This window comes from Aphelocoma coerulescens, chromosome 3 (assembly GCF_041296385.1).
Source record: "Aphelocoma coerulescens isolate FSJ_1873_10779 chromosome 3, UR_Acoe_1.0, whole genome shotgun sequence".
Lineage (NCBI taxonomy): Eukaryota > Metazoa > Chordata > Aves > Passeriformes > Corvidae > Aphelocoma > Aphelocoma coerulescens.
The window spans coordinates 22,510,978-22,530,427 of NC_091016.1; the positions used below are offsets into that span (position 1 = coordinate 22,510,978).

The 19,450-nt window shown below is 48.5% G+C and overlaps 2 protein-coding genes across 4 annotated transcripts; one reads left to right on the forward strand and one right to left on the reverse strand.

Moving 5' to 3' along the window:
• Positions 1 to 2,058: 2,058 nt before the first annotated feature.
• Positions 2,059 to 9,664, forward strand: OVOL2 (ovo like zinc finger 2). 2 transcript variants are annotated; one of them, XM_069009446.1, is made up of 5 exons: positions 2,059 to 2,086; positions 2,241 to 2,474; positions 3,165 to 3,355; positions 5,528 to 5,735; positions 8,301 to 9,664. In XM_069009446.1, the coding sequence occupies exons 2-5, from the start codon at positions 2,375 to 2,377 to the stop codon at positions 8,609 to 8,611; spliced, it is 810 nt and encodes a 269-aa protein (XP_068865547.1). In that variant the 5' UTR covers positions 2,059 to 2,086; positions 2,241 to 2,374; the 3' UTR covers positions 8,612 to 9,664. The 2 variants fall into 2 exon arrangements, with proteins under 2 accessions (XP_068865547.1, XP_068865548.1); XM_069009447.1 differs by lacking the exons at positions 2,059 to 2,086; positions 3,165 to 3,355 and having other exon boundaries at positions 5,546 to 5,735; positions 8,301 to 9,662.
• Positions 9,665 to 11,679: 2,015 nt separating this feature from the next.
• Positions 11,680 to 19,386, reverse strand: MGME1 (mitochondrial genome maintenance exonuclease 1). Of its 2 annotated transcripts, XM_069009448.1 has the most exons (6): positions 19,307 to 19,338; positions 18,540 to 18,591; positions 15,489 to 16,092; positions 14,564 to 14,786; positions 14,020 to 14,152; positions 11,680 to 12,839 (listed from the first exon to the last, which is right to left on the reverse strand). In XM_069009448.1, the coding sequence occupies exons 3-6, from the start codon at positions 16,009 to 16,011 to the stop codon at positions 12,705 to 12,707; spliced, it is 1,014 nt and encodes a 337-aa protein (XP_068865549.1). In that variant the 5' UTR covers positions 16,012 to 16,092; positions 18,540 to 18,591; positions 19,307 to 19,338; the 3' UTR covers positions 11,680 to 12,704. The 2 variants fall into 2 exon arrangements, with proteins under 2 accessions (XP_068865549.1, XP_068865550.1); XM_069009449.1 differs by lacking the exon at positions 18,540 to 18,591 and having other exon boundaries at positions 19,307 to 19,386.
• Between the last annotated feature and the right edge of the window lie 64 nt (positions 19,387 to 19,450).

Genomic DNA, 19,450 nt, shown 5'->3' on the forward strand with positions numbered 1-19,450 from the left:
CTCCCTGCAATGGTGTCGGTGGGATCATGCTGTGAGCACACTCCCCAGGCTCCTCCAGGTTAGAAAATACCAAGGAGTGGTGTTTTTAGGAAAGGCACTATGGTTTTCTTACGGGCTCTGGCCAAGCAACACCCAAGTTTGGTGAACAGTCTGCACTTCCACCTGGTAGCTCAGCGAGTAGGCAGCCCTCTACTGCTGGAATGCTCTCCTTCATGGAGCTGGTGCCTCTCCACCCAGCACCTCTGGCCTTGCCAGAGGCTGCAGGACTTCTCTCCACTGTGTCTCCAATGGTGCTGGGTACACCTCAACCCTGACCACTCGTGTCAAGGCTCCAGAGCTGCAGATGATATTATTATTGTTATTATTATTGTTATTGTTATTATTCCTGATTCAGCCATGCTTGTAACTGCACGTCTGGCTTGGAGCACCCGGTGTAAATGAAGTGTGTGCTCCAGGACCTCATTGAGAACCTCAAAGCAGGATTTGAGAAAGCCCAGATGACAGTGAAGTTGTCACAGCAAGCTCTCGGCTTGGGAGCACTCTGATTAATGTCATTTGCTACCTCTTTCGGCTTAAGAGACAAGGAATCATTAAAATAAAAGAAACCACAAGTTGAAAGCACTGCAAAAAAATCAATTAAGCCCCACATAGCTGTATTTTGTCCTGGAGCAAAATCTCAGACATAACAGAGAAATTACATAGCCTTAAAGAGAAAGAGTGAAAGGGAAGGTTTTATGTGCGGTCTTGCTGAGGTATTGCCCGAAGCCATGCTGAGGTGGCTTCTCACCTGGTACCTGCGGAGACTGTAAACTCCCCACAGGAGTAGGGGGAGCGAGTAGGTGCTGGGAGATCCTACTGGAAATACAGATTGCTGGAGGAGCTCCCTGGCGGTGCATCACCTGATGTGGGGCTAGAGCTTTATCCCTGGGGCTCCAGGCTGTCCCACACCCCCAGTCTCAGGGTCTCAGGCCCCCACAAGAGCTCATGCCCAAAAGACTAACGGGGACATGCCTCGAGCAGAGCTCTTTCATTTGGCCGTGATAGTTGAAGGCGTGTTCTTTGCAGAGGCTCCAGGTCCAGCCCCTGAAGTTAAACCTTTGTCTCAATGAAACCAACAGTGAAACTCCCATCAATTCCCCCGGTCTGTGCTCTGCCCTGTGGGAGGAAAGCGGCACCCTCAGAGAGGAGTGACTCCGTTTGAAAGGCCTCTTCCTTCATGTGAGGAAACAGCTCCTGGTGCTCATTCCCGCAACTGCTCCAGCCCGGTGCCGTCTCTGTCGCAGGGATGAGCTTGGGGAGGGAGGCACCAAGTGCATTTCCACTGCTTTGAATAAAAAAGCAGATTGAACAGGAGGCAGGAGAAGGAATCCCTGAATGTTGTTAAACAGCCAAGGCCACGCCAGGCACAGGCTCTGCTCGCCGACTTCTTGTGGGTTTTATTCTGTTTCTTCTGCTTCCTTCCCCAATACTCTAACCTCTTGTCTTTGTTTCATTTCCACTTTGGGAAGAGGGGGAAGACGACAAGAGGCAAATAAATTAAAAAAAAAAAAAAAGGAGGGGGGAGAGAAAAAGCTGTGGCACATTTTTAATTTTAGATCAATGACTGAAAAAGAATAAAAATCTTTTTTTTTTTCTTCTTTTCTGAACAGAAGAAAGGCTGGTCATTAAGAAAAATAATAACAACTTTCTCTTCCTGCTGCTGCCCCGAGGACAGCTCGGCCTCTCCCGGCGCCTCGGCAAGTCTTCCACTCGACGGGCTGTCCCGGGGGGGGGGGATCTCCGCTGAGCCCCCCGTGGGCGGCTGGACCCGCACCCGCGAACGGGGAGCAACCCTGGCCCCCATTCCCAGCAGGGCATCCCGGTGCGGCGACAGAGAAAGGGCCAGCGGGTCCGGCCCGGCGGGGCGCGGGCAGGCGGCAGCGGCGGGGCTCCCCTCCTCGTTTGGGTTTTTGGTTTGGTTTTTGTTTTGTTTTGTTTTGTTTGGGTTTTTTTCTTTTTTTAATTTTCAGACGTTAAATTCTTTTGCAAACATTCATGCCTTAGGAAGGGCTGGAACAAAGCTCAGCTGCTCCAACCGGTCGGACAGGTAAGCAGACTTGTTGACACCGTTATGTTTGCAGCACGCATGCTCCTTCCCAAGTTTCCTGGTGCATTTTTCTATTCCACCTTATGAAACTTTCCTCCCCCCCCCCCCACCCTCTCCCCTCTCCTCCCCTCCCCTTCCCCTCCCCGCGCCTCAGCGGCTCTGCCCGGTGCGTGCGGTCCCGCTCCCCCGGACGGCAGCGCAGCGCCCGCGCCCCGTCGGGCTGCGGGCGGGCGGCGGGGCTGAAGCGGCCGCTGCGCTCCGTGCCCAGCCGTGCCCCCTGCCCTCGCCATGCCCAGAGCCTTCCTGGTGAAGCGCCGGAGCCCGCAGCCGGCGGTGCGCAGCTGGGATGGGCTGCCCGACGAGGAGAGAGCCGACACCTACATCCCAGGTACGGCGCCGGCGGCCGCCGCCCCGCGCCGGGCGCCGCCGGGAGGGACGGAGGGAGCGGGGTCCCCGCGCTCCGCCGAGGGGGCGATTTGGGGAGGGGGCTTTGCCGGGCCGGGGGAGCCCCGAGGGGGCGGGCGGCGGCTTAGAGAGAGTTGTGCGAAACGCGGTGGAGAGAGCACAGGGACAACACTCGGGGGAAAAGTCCCCGGGCAGCGGCAGGGGTGCCAGCCCCGCCGGGCCGTGCCGCCCCCATGCCTGGCAGCGTCTCCCACCCCGGGGAGCCCTCGGGTATGGCGGGGCGGGGAGGTGGGGGGGAATGTGTGTGTGTGCGTCCAGGAAGGTGGGAAACCTCGTTTGCATGAGAAAGGTGGCTGGGGGAGGAGAAGGAAGGACCCAGGCGGGAGGGGGGGTGATGTACTCCTGGCCTCCCCCTCTCCTCCTCCTCCTCCCGCTCCTCCTGCCCTTGCCCGGGGTATAACGGGAAGGCGGCGGAGCTGGCTTGTTTGAACTTTGGGACCGTTCGTGTTTGAGTTTCCGATTGCAGCGTGAGCCGGGGATCCTCCCCCGCCGCCAGCGGCCCGCCCGCAGGTTAAACACCGGGGCCCGCCGGCTCCCGCCCGCCGCCTCCCTCCCCTGCCCTGCCCGCGGCTCCGGGGTCCCCCCGCTTTATCGCATCCCCACCCCGTTGCAGGCGGGATCGGCTGCGTGCTGCTGGGATATGAAGACAGCTGCAGCCTGGAGAGCAGCGGCAGCAGCGGGACCCGGGACGCTGAGCCCAGCGACCCCCCGACGCCCCAACCTGCCCCCGGCGAGCTGGGCACGGCCGGGGGGATGCTGCTGGACCTGGCCGTCAAGCGCCCTATGGTCAGGTCAAAAATCAAGGTAACCGCCCGCACCAAAATCATCTTTTCTCTGGCAATGGCGTGACCCCAGTTCAAGGTCAAGGCCGGGCTGCTGACCGGGGACACCAGGTGACAACTGTCCCTTGGGCTCTCTTTGTGAGTGGTGACAACACCTGTCCCGCACACCGAGATGGAGGCCTGCAAGAACAGCCGGCCGTAGGATGGCAGCAGCAGGGCAAGCCTCCTAAGCAATGTGCCATAATCTTCCAGTGCCCTTTGCCTCCTCTTATCCTTGCCTGGGACGTGCTGCCCCTGACCTGCTTGGCTCGGCTCCCGCAGGAGCTCTGAATCCAGCCAGGAAGGACCAGCCCTGGCAGCTAGGAGTCATGCCCCATGGTGCGTGGGTGGATCTTGTTCCTTAGCGTGGGGCCTCCTTAAAAGCTGCCTTCTAGGTTGTACTCAAGCCTTCACCAAGAGGGGCTGGGGTGAATCTTCACGCTGCCCCCTCACACCTTGACCTATCAAGAAAGCAGCTGAAGGTTCTCCTCCATAGCTGTGAAAGACCATTGCCACCTTGAGGTCGACCTGCAGGCTTGGGTGAAATGAAGCAATCATCTGTCCCCTGAGTTTGCTGAAGAGCCTCTCTGCTGCAAGGGCAGGAGCTCTGGCTGTCTGGGTGTTCCTTGGGCAGAACCAGCAGAGCAGAGCAGTGATTTCCCTCCCAAGGCTGAGAAGGCAAATTGCTCACGGCGCCCCAGGTCCTCGTGGTACCTAAGAGCTCAACACCGAGCTCCCAAACAGCGCCGTCTCTCTCTGAACGTCCAGGGTCCCCTCAGCAGAGTTGGAGCCAGGCCACCCCAGTGCTAGGCAGGAGGAGATGTGTTTACCACTGGTAGTTAACACCTCGTTAAACCCTGGCTGCTGCTTTGCTGGATGGAGCTGTAAAAATTACCATTGTCTGTGCCGGGCTGACAGCCTTTCACCGTGTTCTTAAGTCCCATGATTAGGTTTCGCCCCGGTTATATGCAGCTGCTTGAGGTGGAGTCATAGCCCTGTTGCCCAACAGATTCTTCCCAGATGGCTCCCCCTCCAGTTTCACAGCTCGTGGTTTCACAGCTGCCGTTTTCTTTAATCTTTCTTTACAATTTCGAGTAGCGTTGCTTCAGTAGTAAGCAAAGGAGGAGGACCGGGAAAAATAACTGGCTCTTCAGGAAAAAGAAACCCCAGACGTATTCCTGTCTTTGTGAAGAGCCCGCCCTGCTGCTGTTTGACTTTAACCTACTTTGTATAATTTAACCTGGCCTATTAATGTCTGTCACAACCAAACCTCGTTTCAGCAGAGCTGAGTTTTTTCAGCCGATGGATGTGTGCCCGTGGTCCTGTCTGCTCTGCTGGCTTTCCCTCATCCCGGGCGTCTAACAGTGTCCGTGTGTTCTACCAGGAATAATTAAACCAGCAGTGCAGTATTTACATTTTCCAGACATTCCTCTGAGGAACGATCTTCCCAGGAGTTGAATAATCAGCGTCTTCTTTAGTTATGTCATGGTGTTGGCAAAATGCTTTTGGTGCTAGAAGCGGGAATGAGGAGGTTACCCCCCAATGTCACCCTGCTGTTAATTAACGAGCCGGGGACACCAACGGGGGGTGGGGGGGTGGAGATTAGGGCCATTGTTTCAGTCTCTGCTGAGTCAGCACAACGTGCCTTGGGCTTATCTCTCCAAAACCACCTTTTTATCACTGCTGGCTGGTTTTTGAGGGACCCGGAGCAGTTGGAGGCGTGACTAGTGAAGGCGCTGCGTAACACGACTCTCTCACACCAGAGAGGACTTCCCTTCTCCATCCAGGATACCAGCTGAGTGCAGGAGCAAACACACGAGTGGTCCCACAGAAAGGTGCTCATAGCTGAAGCCCTTGTGTTCACGGATGCAGCCGGACGAGGGTTGCTGCCTCTGGAAGGACTGCATTACACAGAATTTGTTTTAATCCCTGAATCCAAGCTGGCCAGAGATGCCTCAGTCCCAAACCATTCACGTTGAGTCCCCACTTGATAGCAAGGAAAGCGTGAAGGTTTCACCCCGCAGGAATCCCCTGAATGCTTTCACTTTTCGTTTCTAATAGATCCCAATATTTCTTTTAAAGCCACAATAAGCCTTGCTTATTTTGCTTTATTTCTTCTGTTGGTCCTCTGTTGTTCATCCCAATGCTCACGCAGTCCTCTCCCACTCCTCAGTTCACCACTGGCACCTGTAACGATGCTGCCCTGCATAGCTGTGAGCTGTGTGGAAAAGGCTTTCGCCTGCAGAGGATGCTCAACCGTCACATCAAGTGCCACAGCCAGGTGAAGAGACACTTGTGCACCTTCTGTGGAAAAGGCTTCAACGACACCTTTGATCTGAAAAGGCATGTCCGGACCCATACTGGTGAGAATGCGTTCCCTGGGGACCCGTGGGAGGCTCCGGGGAGAAGGGGTGGGATGGAACAAGGACAAGGAGAGGGTGAGGGTAACCTGGCAAGACCATAACACAAAGCCCTGGTTAACAACATTTGCCAAAAATAGTGGGGATGCAGTGGAGAAAAGGGGAATATGTGAGCGTGGTCGGAGAAAAGTCCTGGGAATGATGAACTCTGAGGAGAACTAATGAAATCCGTGTGAAGCAGTGAGGGTTGCACGACCTGCCACACCTCGTGTAGGCACAGCAGCCCCGTGCTGCCATGCCTGGGGCATCGAAGCTGGGATAACCCACCAGGAAAACCCCCCGGGATAGCAAATCACTGCACGTTATCAGTGTGCAGAAATGAGTGGAGGCAGGAGCTCGATGAAAACGCTTTGCCCTCTAGAGGCAACGAGCAGAAGCTTCCCGGGCTTTTTGCTGTTGAGAGCCTTCCCAGCTGATCGTAGTGCAGGATGGGATCATGGCTTGATTTTGGCACCGTCTGGAGAAAACAGTGTGGTTCATGCTGTGCCTCCCCCAGGCTGGAGGGATGTGCTGTCTGTGGCTACTCTGCAGTGGGGTCAGTTCCTGAGTCCATCCCAAATAGCAGTGGTTGTGTTTCTGTTGCCTCAAATCCAGCTCACTGTTCCCAGAAGTTCTTACCTCAGCCTGGAGCAGGGAGAAGGCTGCCAGATTGATTGGCTTTTTTTTCTTGGTGGAAGCAGTGGCTTAAATAAACATCAACCCCATGCTCACTGAGGGCAATGCTTACTGGTGGGTCAAGCTGGCTGTTACCAGCAGGCTTTGATTTCACGCTGTTGGGCACCCAGAAGGTGCATCCACCACATCTCACAGGCACATCCCATCTTTCCAGATGTGTGGTCACCCAGTGGGAGCTGGAGACTATTTGGGCTTGCTCTGCAGAGCCCCTTTGTTGGTTTAGGCCCCATTAACCAGGTGAACTGCTAGAGGTAACACAAGGATGTTGGTAGGCAGGAGCTGTTTCTTAGTAGTAGAGCCCCCAAAACCAATGACACCCATTTGGATGGGAAGGCATTGGCTGGAGCCAATGTTTTGGGCTGTTTAGGTTTGTTTGCAAAGCTTTCATGTGGAAAGGAGAGCTGCTGGCTGCGAGCAGGGAGCTGCCACTGGGGTATGGCTGGAGTGTGGAGTCAGTGCTTCCAAAAGAAGTGATTTTTCAACCTGTCTCCTCGTCAGAGAGTCAGAAACTAAATCCAAGAGGGTCTCTGGTCAGAATAATTTAAAATGATTCCTAAATTATCTAAAATGATTCCTAGGTGATGAAGAGGTTCCCACAGTCCTGATGGGCTGTGCCATCCTGGCACTACCCTTTCTGTGCTTCTGTTCCTGCCAATGGAGCACTGGAGCAGGCACCGAGGATGGTGAAGGTTTAAATTGCCTTCAAATAAGCATGAAACAGCTTTTTGTGTGTGAATTCTAAAGACAGTTTGGGCTTTCTCTCCAACTGCAGTTTAATGGAAATGAAGCAATTTCACAGCAGCAGGCATTAGGAAGCTTTTGTCTTGATAGTTTAATCTGGCGCACTGGGATAACCTCTTTTAACTAAACAAAAATGCAGTTGAGATGCTGCTTATTGGAACTTCTATTTAGCTTGGATTTCTGGTAGAAAAATCAGCTCCTGACTGGTAACTTAATGCAATCACAAAGTTACAACTGTCTGAACAGACCAACCTGGTGTACCCATTTCTGCCTGGCTCACTATAGGTCTGATCTTCCAGACCCTGGCATTCCATCTTCCCTGGGGAAAAGCAGGGGTTAGGTAACTCCTTATATCAGTTTTAAGGGTGGTTTTTGCTTGGAAACTCACTGATCTAGTCTAGTAATTCCAGCTGGTTTAGGTTCTTTCAAGTGTTGCTACATCCTCAGCTATTTAAGCACTGGGGGGGGTTGTTGTTATATCAGTGTTGATTGGTGGTAAAATTTATTTTCGTGATGTTGGTTGTCTGGGCATTCAAATCACAAGTCAGTTCCTTCTCACTCCTCTGGAAACACACAGACTTATTTCTTTCATCTTCCTGGCACTTCTTTTCTACAATTTGTAATCTCAGTCATCAAATCTGTACTGTATGGAAGCGCCCTCGCTCCTTTGAAGCACTTGGGATCGCTGGACATTCACTGCTGTTCACTGAAGTCTCATTAAACTAAAAGAGAAAAATTAAAGCCTTACCAAGACAGAAGTTTTTATTCATTATAAAATCTGAAACCGATAGTTTTACCTAATCACAGGATTTCAAATAGTCAGGGGTCTAAAATAAATTTCGTAGGAGTTGATAATGGCTGCCTTAGGACCAAACCACCAATGGGCATGTTATCCTCAGCATCTGTCTGTGCCTTCTCAAAACATCCCTAGGTTTTCTATACCTGAATATGAGAACCCATTCCCGAACACCTTAGCCTGCAAGCAGGATGTTTTGTTTAGAGAGGTAGTTCCTGGGCTGCTAGGTACGTATTCAGCAGCTGAGGTGAGGAGACACAACTCGGGATGGTAACCCCTGTGTTTTCCCGCTGCAGGGATTCGTCCTTACAAGTGTGAGGTTTGCAACAAGGCCTTCACGCAGCGCTGCTCGCTGGAGTCGCACCTGAAGAAGATCCACGGCGTGCAGCAGCAGTACGCCTACAAGCAGAGGAGGGACAAGCTGTACGTGTGCGAGGACTGTGGCTACACGGGCCCCACGCAGGAGGACCTGTACCTGCACGTCAGCGGCGTCCACCCCGGCAGCGCCTTCCTGAAGAAAACCTCCAAAAAACTCGCAGCCGTTCTGCAAACCAAACTGAGCCCCGTCCTGCAGAGGAACTCCAAAGAGGATGGCAAGGACGAGTGACATGGGGGCTCACAGTGCTCGACAGCAATGAAGTTTACATGTAGGACTATATATATTATTTTTTTAAGAACAATTTTGAAAGGAACACCTGAAATTAAAGGGATGCTTTTGTTAACGGGACTCTCTTGATGTTGGTAAAACCTCAACTTGACAGAAATATTCCCTTTTGTGATGGAAGCATCAGACTTTTTTTTTTTTATCTGGCCAATAAAAATGGAATGCTTGCAAAGGCTGTCACCTCTCAGATGGAGTATTTACTGAACTGACATTTGGGCAACCTGTTTTCTGTTCCAGCTCTACCACAGGTCTGAACACCCCTGACAAATCAGTTCACCTTTCCCCAGTGTATTTTGTAAAGTTAATAACTGTTACCTCCTGTGCAAATTACTTATGAGAGGTTTGGGTGAAAAGTGTTGGGAAAGAGCGGTACTGGTACGTGGTTCTATGCAACATTAATTAAAGTGCCTTAAGAACAGGAGTGCATTGCATCAGCAAATGAGTTAAAATGTGCAAATACCCTTAACTCTGCCCCCTGTGCAGTCTGCTAACAAGTTATGGAAGTGGGATCCAAGGTGAGTTGAAAACTCTTCTCAAAGGATGCAGAACGTTTTCTTCCCAAAGTTTCTCTACTAGCAAATGACATTATTCCAGGGCAGACTTTTGGTTGTGTCTTAGGTACTTTAAGCCACGAACTTACTTTTATCATGTTGATATACAAGTGAAATTTTAACTCTGACATTTCCAGATTTGTCATGCTCACTTTGAGGATTATTACCACATCCTTTTAACATACACCAGTATCAACCCAGAAACCCAAAGAAAGCACTGTAATGACTTGAAAAGAAGTATTTTCTGTCATGATGAAATGCAATTTTGTGCATATTTTATGGTGTGTGTGTGTCTGTGTGTGTTTGGGGATTTTTTTCTCTTTTACATTCAAGTGCCCATTCATTAATACAACAATGCCGTGAAAAGTGGGGCTGAGCTTGTGTCTTCTTCAGATCAGTGCAAAACTGCAGGCACCAATCTGGCTGCTCCTCTATGACCACTGTCAGTGTAGAAGGTTCTTCCCACCTAAAATACAAAGTCAGGCACAGGCAGGACCTTCAGAGTCATTGCTGCTAAAATGAGAGATTCTGAGCAACTGTGCAAGAATTGTAAAAAAATCTTTTCAACTTGCTTCAGTTTTGTACAGGCACCTGCTTGGGTTTTCGTGGGGAAAAACTTTTAGGGGTCTTCAAAACATTCCTAAGGATATTAATACTTTATTCAACACAACTGTTGGTGCTTGGGCCCTTGAAAACGAGGATATTAAAGTGATGCCACTGTGCTAAGAACAAACTTATCCCATGTAGCAGGAAAGTTTGTAGAATACTTTAATAAATGGGAAGTTGCTGAGGGAAAAAAAAAGCATCTGAGGTAAATTAGGAGATCCTGACTTCACAGGAAGAGCTAAAGCCTGTGCACCGACCCCCAGGTCTTATAACTGAACAGTGTAAAGGGAAGGTTGCTCACTCTGCAATGGGATTAATGTTCACCTGACTGCACGGGATTTGTGTGCTCAGCTCTGCTGAAACCTCAGCCCTTCCCCTGGCACAGCAGAGCTGTGGCTGAAACCTTTCCTCTCCAGCCAGAGACATATTTTGTGTGTGTACCTGCATGCATGGGCGGGTTTTTTATCCCTCCTGCACCACATGTTGCTTTTGCTCTCCCTCCAGTGCCACTGCCACAGCACATCCCTGCTGACAGAACCACAGGCACAGTAAGGATTCACAACAAAACAGAAAGGGAGCAGGTAGCAGGGCACAAGGGAAAACCCACTCTGGATGGAGAGCAAAGCTCTGGGAAGCTGGATGTCAGAGCTGAAGTAACTGCCCTGGTTGCCTGGCAGGTTTGTCTGCAGAGGACAGAGAGTGCCTGTAGCAGTGCCCTGGGCACAGCACTTCAACAGTCTGGCAGCTTAACTGAAACTGTTCACTAAGTGTGTTTGGGTTTGTGTGACACTGGGGACAGCCACCTGCCAGTCCTGTTACAGGACAAACCAGCTTGTGCTACTCCAGAAATGCTCCAGAGCTCAGCCAGGGATGCCCAAGGCAGCAGCCAGGCTTCCAGAAGTGCCAGACACGGTGACTCCCACCGCTGCTGTCTTTGAAGGCTGGCTGCCTCCTCCTGGCTCTCTGAGGTACAGACTCAGCTGGGACTGAGGTTTACAAACTGACTTTGCTGGCAGCCTCCCTCAAGCACGGGGCTTTTCTTAAACAAATGGACACAAATCCAACAGGTGCCAGCCAACAACACCGCCCAGGCTCCAGACTGGTCCTTATTCATGAGGGGGCAGGACGAGGCTGAGCATTTACATGGTTCAGAGACATCTAATGGCTGAGTGATGCACTGATGAAGAAAGCAATCCCACCCAAACATTGCCCAGCAGCTCAGCACTGCCCTCCTCTACCCAATCCCAACCAATCCAGGGATTTCAGTACCTTTTATCACCTCCTACCTCTGCCCACCTCTTTGTATTCACAAACTGTCTTTCACAGAACACTGACACTGTTCAGTGACATTAAACCAGCCACCTGCTAACATTTTGTGCTGTGGGAAGATCCTTGCTAAACAGGTAGGACTTGGGAACACATGTGATGTGTTTTAATGGTGTCATCTCTGAACCAGCTTTTCAGTCCCCATGGTTTGTCTTTTTAGAAATCTAATTAAGCAGAGTTATGACATCACTAGGCCAGGTTTGAATAAGCAAGTACCACTCTAACTCAGTTTCACTGCACAAATTTCCACAGTTCAGTAATCTGGAGGCACAAGATTAAGCAGCACAGAGGTTTAAATTTCTGGGTTTTTAGCTATGGTTCTGGCTGATTTTCTTGAAGCTTAGGGGTTGGTCATAATTTTATTTGTAAGCTGCAGCGGTCTTGTGAAAATCCATACATACAATTCATAGAAGACAAAGAGAATGAGGAAAAAAGCTTCCCAGAGCAGCACATGTCAGCACTGCCTGACATGATCAAGGCTTATTCTCTGCTTTACAGACCTGATTTTATATGCTTCAAAAGTAAAAGTTCTGTTTCAAAACATTTATTCACAAACTTACTTGGGAAAAAAAACAAACAAACCCAAATAAACAGAAACCCATAAACAGAAACCCAACCAGCAGCTCTTCACTCCTCAGAAGGCCTGGCTTCACAGCCACAGGCCTGCTTTGATACAGAAACTCAAGTGACACTGGGGATCATTCCACAGGCGTGGGCTCCATGTTGGATCACACCCACAGCAGAGTCAGGAGAGCTCAAGGCAGTGGCAGCACAGAGCTCACAAGCCAAGGCACAGAGCCCGTTTCACAGTGCTGTTCTGTGGGCTGGCTGTTAAGAAACCTGCAGGAGGAGCCACTAGCAGCAGCTAACGTTCCCACCTCTCAGAACACTTGCTGGAAATTTCTGTGAGCATTGGTTACAATTCTGTTCCTCTCTTTCTGAGCCACTTTTGTTAAGTGGTCACTTTGCTGTAGTATTCTAAATAAGAGCTAATGAGGACTTTCATTAAAACCCTCAGCACAGGTTTTCCAGCTGTAGCTGTAAGAAAAACCACATAGTAACAAGCCTGATGATGGCATGAGTGAGAACTGACTGAAACCCAGTCTACCATATCAATTTCTTTATCATTTGCATTTCTCTCAGCTCGTACATTGCAGATGTTGTCTTGCTTTAGTTCACCAACTTCATTTTCAAAGACTCAGTTCTGAAACATTTTTTTTTCCCTCAAAAATCACAAAAGAAAGACGATTTGATCAAGCAGTTTTACTTGATAATAGAAACTCTTCTATCAACCTCAGGCTGTATAAACTGTGTGGGATAAAAAAGAGGCTAAATAAGTTGGCTTTGTTCTGCCTGGACCACTGAGGTCACCTACAGTATAAGGAAACAGATATTCCCCATTTGAAAGTTGCTCATCTTTTTGGGAGGGGAGGGAGGGGAACCCCGCTAGTAAGAAATTAGCCAAAGTTACTAAAAAAAGAATAGGAAAGTGGTATATTTAAAAAAAAGGTTCTTCCTTTGTGCTCAGACCATTTGCTTGTGCTTAGTCTGGGTCAGTTTTTGTCCATGTACTCCTCCAGGCGCAAGAGCCACTTACTCCAGTACTGTGAGCACAGGTCAGGATCCATGAAATGTGGATGTGCTGGAGAGCCGTTCTTGTAGGCAACCACAACGAGCCCACAGCGAACCTGCAGCAGAAACAGGGGGCTGGCAGAAATCCAACATTTGTATGCAACCCAAAGAGCTAAACCTCACTGCAAAACATCTTCGTAACACACACATCTCACGCAAGAAATGAGGAATAAAAAGGGGCAATAACTCACCATAAAACACTTGGGAGACTTAACATTCAAATGCTCCAAAAAACCCCAAGCCCAAAGCTCTGAGTAACTTCAGTGGAAACCAGGGGACATGAACTTTGAGGATGAGTGATATTTAAATCCTGCAGATGCCAGGAAAATTGCCAGAGACTGAGGAGGTTTTGCCTGGGGCCATACAACCAGACTGGTGCCACTCTCCAGCTTCAGTCTGGATAAAAATGGTCACTTAGGTATGTTCTGACATCTTTCATACCTGACAAATCCCAAATCCCAAACAGCCACTGGCAGTGGTGGGGCAGGAAGCTAATGGCAGAATTCCAGCCCATATTTCACTCTGTAAGGATCATGTCTGTAGATTGTGCTTGTGTTTACTGACCTCTACAGTATTCTAGAAAGTCCTTTGCACAGCAAATGAATCAACCCGCTCTCCTCTGCTTCATATTTCCCCCCTTCAATATTTGTATTGAGGTAAAAATTGCTCAGGCCAAGCAGACAGGCTAGAATTGCTTTTGGAGTCTTTAAAAACATTATTCCACTGTCTTCTGATGAAGTGATTCACTACTTTTCCCTGAGGAAACAGTACAGCTTCCAGACACAAGTGCGACACTTAGTCCTTAATTTGCTAGTGGGATTCAGCAAGACACGATGCAGGTAAGGCCCTCCCTCACCATTTCCTTGTTTGCAAGCTCTTTTGCTTTATTTCTTCCCCTGCCTCTTCCTATCCTTGACACAAGGAAAAAAACACACAGGACAGAGCACAGGGGATCACCCAGAAGCCAAGTCCCTGGGAGTTCATCTGAGCATCCCCTGGTTCCACTGAGCACTTCCTTAAAACCACTGAAAATTCACTACTGGCAGCCAAGGGCAGCAGGATTAGCAGGACTACTGGAATTATTTCACAGTATGCCAGCTTAACCTGATCTAGGACTGGGCTCCTTTGTTACAAATCCTACCAACACATCCATGATGGACAGCAGGTTCTACAGGCAGGAAGAAATGAAAATAACAGGCATTGCTGCTTGTCTCGACATGCAGCAGGCCTACTGACCTGGAAGTCATAATTGGCATCATGATTTATGGCTCCAATATATGCTGCAACCTGTAATGGGTTGTCATAAGTATTCTGCAGAAATGGCTTTGGCTTCTCTGAAGTTTTCCAGTCGATCACACACAATCGGCCCCTGCAGAGGAGAACAAAATAGGACAATGCTTTAAACTTCAGTTTGGTCACAAGTAAGAAAACAGGGATGACACAGCACATACAGACTTCTCACTCTCAGCCTGTTTCACCCTGATATCGTGTTGCTCATTATTATCTCTAAACAAGTCTCTTTGACTGGTAGTTTAGATCCTAAAAACCAAAGCCTACTAAAACCTGCCACAGTTCCTGGAAAGTGCTGATGATTGCTTACACCTGCCCCTTCCGCAGTAAGGAACTCTCCACCAGGAAAAACAGCCCTTCTGCCATCAGGTTCATCCAGGGGAGTTCCTCCATTCTGCCAGCCCTAGAGCTCTGTCCATCTTCCCCCAATCACACCCTGGCCTCCAGAGCACCAGGGGCACCACAGGAGTCTGAGGGAAGGGCACCTCACCGATACTTGGCCACGCAGTCGACCAGGCCCAGGTACTGCAGGGTCTCGTGCTGAACTCTGCTTTCCAGAGCCTTCACCTCGCTGATGTCTCCCAAGACATGTTCCACGCTGGATAAGTAGCCAGCCACGACATCATCTTTGCCCTGCTCCTTAGCTGCCTTCTCTTCAGACAGGAAAATTGATTCCAAAGCTGAATGGAAGAGCTCTCCCTGGAGAAAAAGATCTAAGAAAAATGGGAAAACCCCCTCACATTTTAGGCACTACTTTAGATTTGTATCCTACACTTTACCCAATGCAGCTCTTAAACTAGTCCTGGTTTTTGTACTGAAAGTTTGAGGGTGTGGGGAGAAGGAAAAGAAACAGAAAATAAATTATCAGTAGTAAAATTACAAATAAATGAAAATATATATAAATAAAATATATCCCTTATATTAATGCTTACTTTATTTTTTTAGTCTCATTGATTACTCATACATACACTGGATAAACTAAACAATTACTGAAAAACTTCACCATAAACAGCAGGGCACACTGGTTTTTAAACACTCGGGATTTTAGGAGTTCAAAATGCCTATTTCCATCTTGTCACCAAGTAGCTTTGTAACAGCAAAGAGGCTCAGTAATATCAGCTGGAAAATATCAATTTCTAAATAGATACTGGCAAATAGAGAACTAAAGGGAAGTCAGAAAGGATTGAGCAAAGTATGTTTACAGTCTGATTCTTGTTTTCCACAAATTTCTAAATCCATTTTAGTGGTCCTAGAACAAAGACCAGAGCTTAGGCTCATTGGTAACAGGTACACTCACAACATGCTCTCATGAAATGGAAACAACTTCATGGATTTCCAAACCACTTGGCCTAATGTACCTGCCAGAAATGCAGACTACTGCTTCTACTCTGCAATCACACTGTGGCTAGACTTACTTTTGGTATACTCTTCAAATCCCTCTTTTCCAAGTTCCTCTATCATTTTATTCTTCCATCTTTCCAGATAAAAGACTTGCTGTGGAGAGAGGGTTTCTTGAAGGATGCGGGTAACACTGGGCATCTTTGCTCTTTGTAACCCGATTTTCAAGGGGACATTTGAATCACTGCTGACAGGAAGAATTCTCTTGCTGGGGTTTATTAAAGGAACCCAATTCTTGGGAGTTTTTGTCCCAGCTTTAATTGGAGGTCTGTGTTTATTTGGTGGCCCATATAACAAATTGTCTTCCTCAAGTATTGTCTCTGGTGTTTGGGCGCTGGTTTTGTAAGATGTAACAGAGTGGACCAAGTTCTTGTATTTTTCTTGGTCGACTTGTTCATAACTGTTTCCTTTTTTCTTTTTACTATAAACACATACAGAGGTAGACAGACACGTGTATGGGAATTGCTTTTGGCAAAACGGTATTTGAAAAAGCATTTCCAGGCTCCCTGCTTTCCTGGACAGGATCTGTAGGAATTGCATCCTGACAAGAAGTGTTTGTGAGCAGTTAGAGTTTTCTTCCTTCTGTCAGGAACAGTCTGTGGGTTACCATATTTTTTCCTCCTGTGGAGAAAGAAATTTGTGATTTCCAGAGTCACAAAACTCTGCCACCATCCTATTCTTGCCCTTTGCCAAACAAGAATTGCTATGGCCTAAGTGTCTTCATACACCTTGTACCACCTTTACTCTTCAGATAAATAAGAGAAAGACTCAATGAGCAAGGAAAAGAGGAAATGCTCCCAAAAAGAACAGCTGCCGGCCTGACAAATCTGAAATCTGAAACACTTGAAGATTTGTTGCAAGCAGCAAAAGTTGCATCACAGGACATCCCTACAGCAACAGTATCAGAACTGCCATGGAGGTAGGCACAAAAACCTCATCTGCCACAAACAACCCCCCAAAAGAGGGAGGGGCAAATAAAAGCCACACGGAGGAGATTGAAGCTAATCCATTGCTGTGAGGTATTAAAACTTTGAAGTTTATAGTGAGTGACCAACTTAAGGGGATTGTGGGGACAAGGTACCTTATGGGGTATAAACCCATGTTTTTCTTTTGTATACCTAGAAGAAAACAGACAGCAGGATATACAATTGTGAAACTTGAAGCTAGAAAAGCCAAAGAGAAACCAGATGCATTGCAAGTATTTTCAGATTCAAAGCTTTTTTTAAAGTTCAGAATAAAATATAGAAGTATTTTTCTAAACCAAGTTTCAACCATAGCTGTGCTCTAAGACACTTAGGAAATTTAAAAGCAAGAACAGCATACAAGCAATACCAGTGTCAGCACAGCTTCTAGAGCTGCACTGGAACTGCAGTGCTGAGCCCTAGGAAGGTTTTTGCACATGGATAAAATGCAACACTTCCATAGCAGCATTTCACACGCAGAACTGAGGCCCCATTCTCCTACTGAAGTGATCTGTTTACCATTCCAAAGCTCCCTCCATCCACTGCAAAGACAGAATCCCTGCTCACTGCCAGCTAACAGCAGCATTCTGTTCCTGACAATCCTTCCACGTTGCTCTCTTCCTTCCCCACACTCCTCACACAGCGCTTCCCACGCCGCCCGAGCCGTGGGCGCCACGGGAAACAAAACCATGGGGAGTTCTTTTGTGTGGACAGATCCCAGAGCTGCAGTGGCCACAGCGTGGGGGTGAGCATCTGTCACAGAAGTTTCCAAAAACAGGGCAGCTGATTAGAACAAGGCATCTCCCAGCAGGAGGCTGAGACTTTGGACTCAGGATCCATAAATATTGTCCTTCAGCTGTGAAGGACAAAGCCATCCAGGGGTACCAGTTTAATCAGGAGCAGGCAGATATGCTGCTTTTCTCCTCACTGGCTTCACATTCTCACACTCTTTGGGTGGCTTGGGCAAATACAACCTGTGCTGTAACCTGGTGGCATGCAACTGATACAAAAGTAACCTCTCAACAGCAAATCCTAAAAAGCAGTGCAGAAAAATTAATCTCTCCTCTGTTAGGGCTTACCTCTAAATAGAGCTGCTAGAGCTGGGATTTAAAATAAAAGAGGAAAAACATGTTCTTATTCCAGTGTTAACAGTATCCAAGCCTGTAGTTTCTTGGGCTATTATTTGATGATTATTATCAGAAAATGTTGGGCCAGTGACTGCGGCTTTGTTCCATAAAGCCACAGCACAAAAGAAGAAGTTTATTCTGGCTTTATGCCAGCTGCAAGGAAGCAAGAGGATAACTGATTCAGCATAAGTTCACCTGTAGTAAGCTGCTCCCTCAACTCGTTCTAAGGAATAAATTTATACCAGATCAGTGTTTTGAATCACGGAGCTATTGAAATACGGAATGTTATGAGCTCTAGAATTAATTTACTGCAACACAATGCTTCAGTGAATAGCCTGAATTTTGAGTTAACAGCCTACATTGTGCTGGGGAATATACCTGTGGAATTTCCAATACCTGAGGAAATGTTTGTGCACTGTATGAACTGAACCACCAGGAAAGGGAGAGTTTGCCAACTGCTGTCCTGTTTTACAAAAGGAAAGAGGTTCTAGGATTGCTAAGAAATATGGAACCCTTGTGCCCAGCTGAATAAAGAATCATGTGTTTTTCAAGAAATCACAGTGGCATTTCTGTGCAGATAACTTACAAGAAACAAATGGAGTGGTTGGGATCTACTCTTGTACATATATATATATATATATATATACATATATATATACTCTAAATAACAGAATTTAACTGAGATTTCCCTCTAGGGAAGTGTCTCCCTTCTCTCTGAAAGCATTTGTATTGAAGACTGGCAGAATTGCATCAAGTGTTCCACGATGAGCCACACTGGAGAACAGAAAAAAAATTAAAGTAATCTGGAGGTAAAAAAAAAAAAAAAAAAAAAAAAAATCAGGAGGACTTAACTTTCCCAAGCAAGTTGACTTTGCAGCTCCAACAATAACTGAGCTAACACAACTGAGGCAGTTTTTTTTCCAGGATAGGAATGGTTTAACAGAAGGAAATATAAAGGATTACATCCATAAAAACCTACCTCCAACTGTGGTTTCAGACAATAACCAGTATGGCTTTTTCTCCACAGCCACCTATCCAGCAAAAAAACCAAAGCACTGGCTTACTTCAGAAAAAGAGCACTGCTAAACACACCTACAGACCTGTTGCCCCGCATCCCTAATTTGAGGAGAACAAACCCACTGATGAAGGTATAACTGTGAGTTCCCTGCAGTTTGCAAACTACATTATTGAACCTAGCCAGGTTAAAAATACACCTCCCTCTTTTGAGATGTTAAGGGCACAAAGAGAGACAACTTAGCAATCCGTTTAAAGCACAAGCCCACAGAGCTACCCTTAACCAAAGGGTAACTTCAACAAGCTTCATTTCCCAGTTCAAGCTTCATTCCCAGATCAGCACTGGGAACGGAACTAGTGGGGAATAAGGCTGTAACACGAACTTAGCGGCTTTTGCGATCTGCGAAAGAGTTGGGCCAACACCAGTGACCACCAAATGTCCTCAGACAGACAAACTTTTTACATGGGCTCCAGGTGCCTGAAAAATCCCAGCGCCGGATAGCCCGCTCTTGTGCAGAGGGAGATAAACCACTCCGGACAAGAAGCCCCGCCGGACGCGGGCATGCCCAGCCACGGCAGCCCGGCCATACGGCCCGCTCGCTGACGGACCCGGGGGCAGGGTGGGCCAGGGGAGCACCAGCCCCGTCCCTCCTTCCCCTTCCCTTGGCCTTCCCTCGCCCTCAGGCCCGCCCGCGCACCCCGCGGTTCTCACGACCCACGGCCCCGCGTTACCTCAGCCGCGCTTCCCGCCACCGCCGCGGGCGCCAGCGCGCAGGCGCGCCCCGCCTGCCGCCTCTGCCGCGCTCATTGCGCATGCGCCGCCCGCTGCCTCACGGGACTTGTAGTTCTCTTGCAACGTCAGCCCCCAGCCCCTTC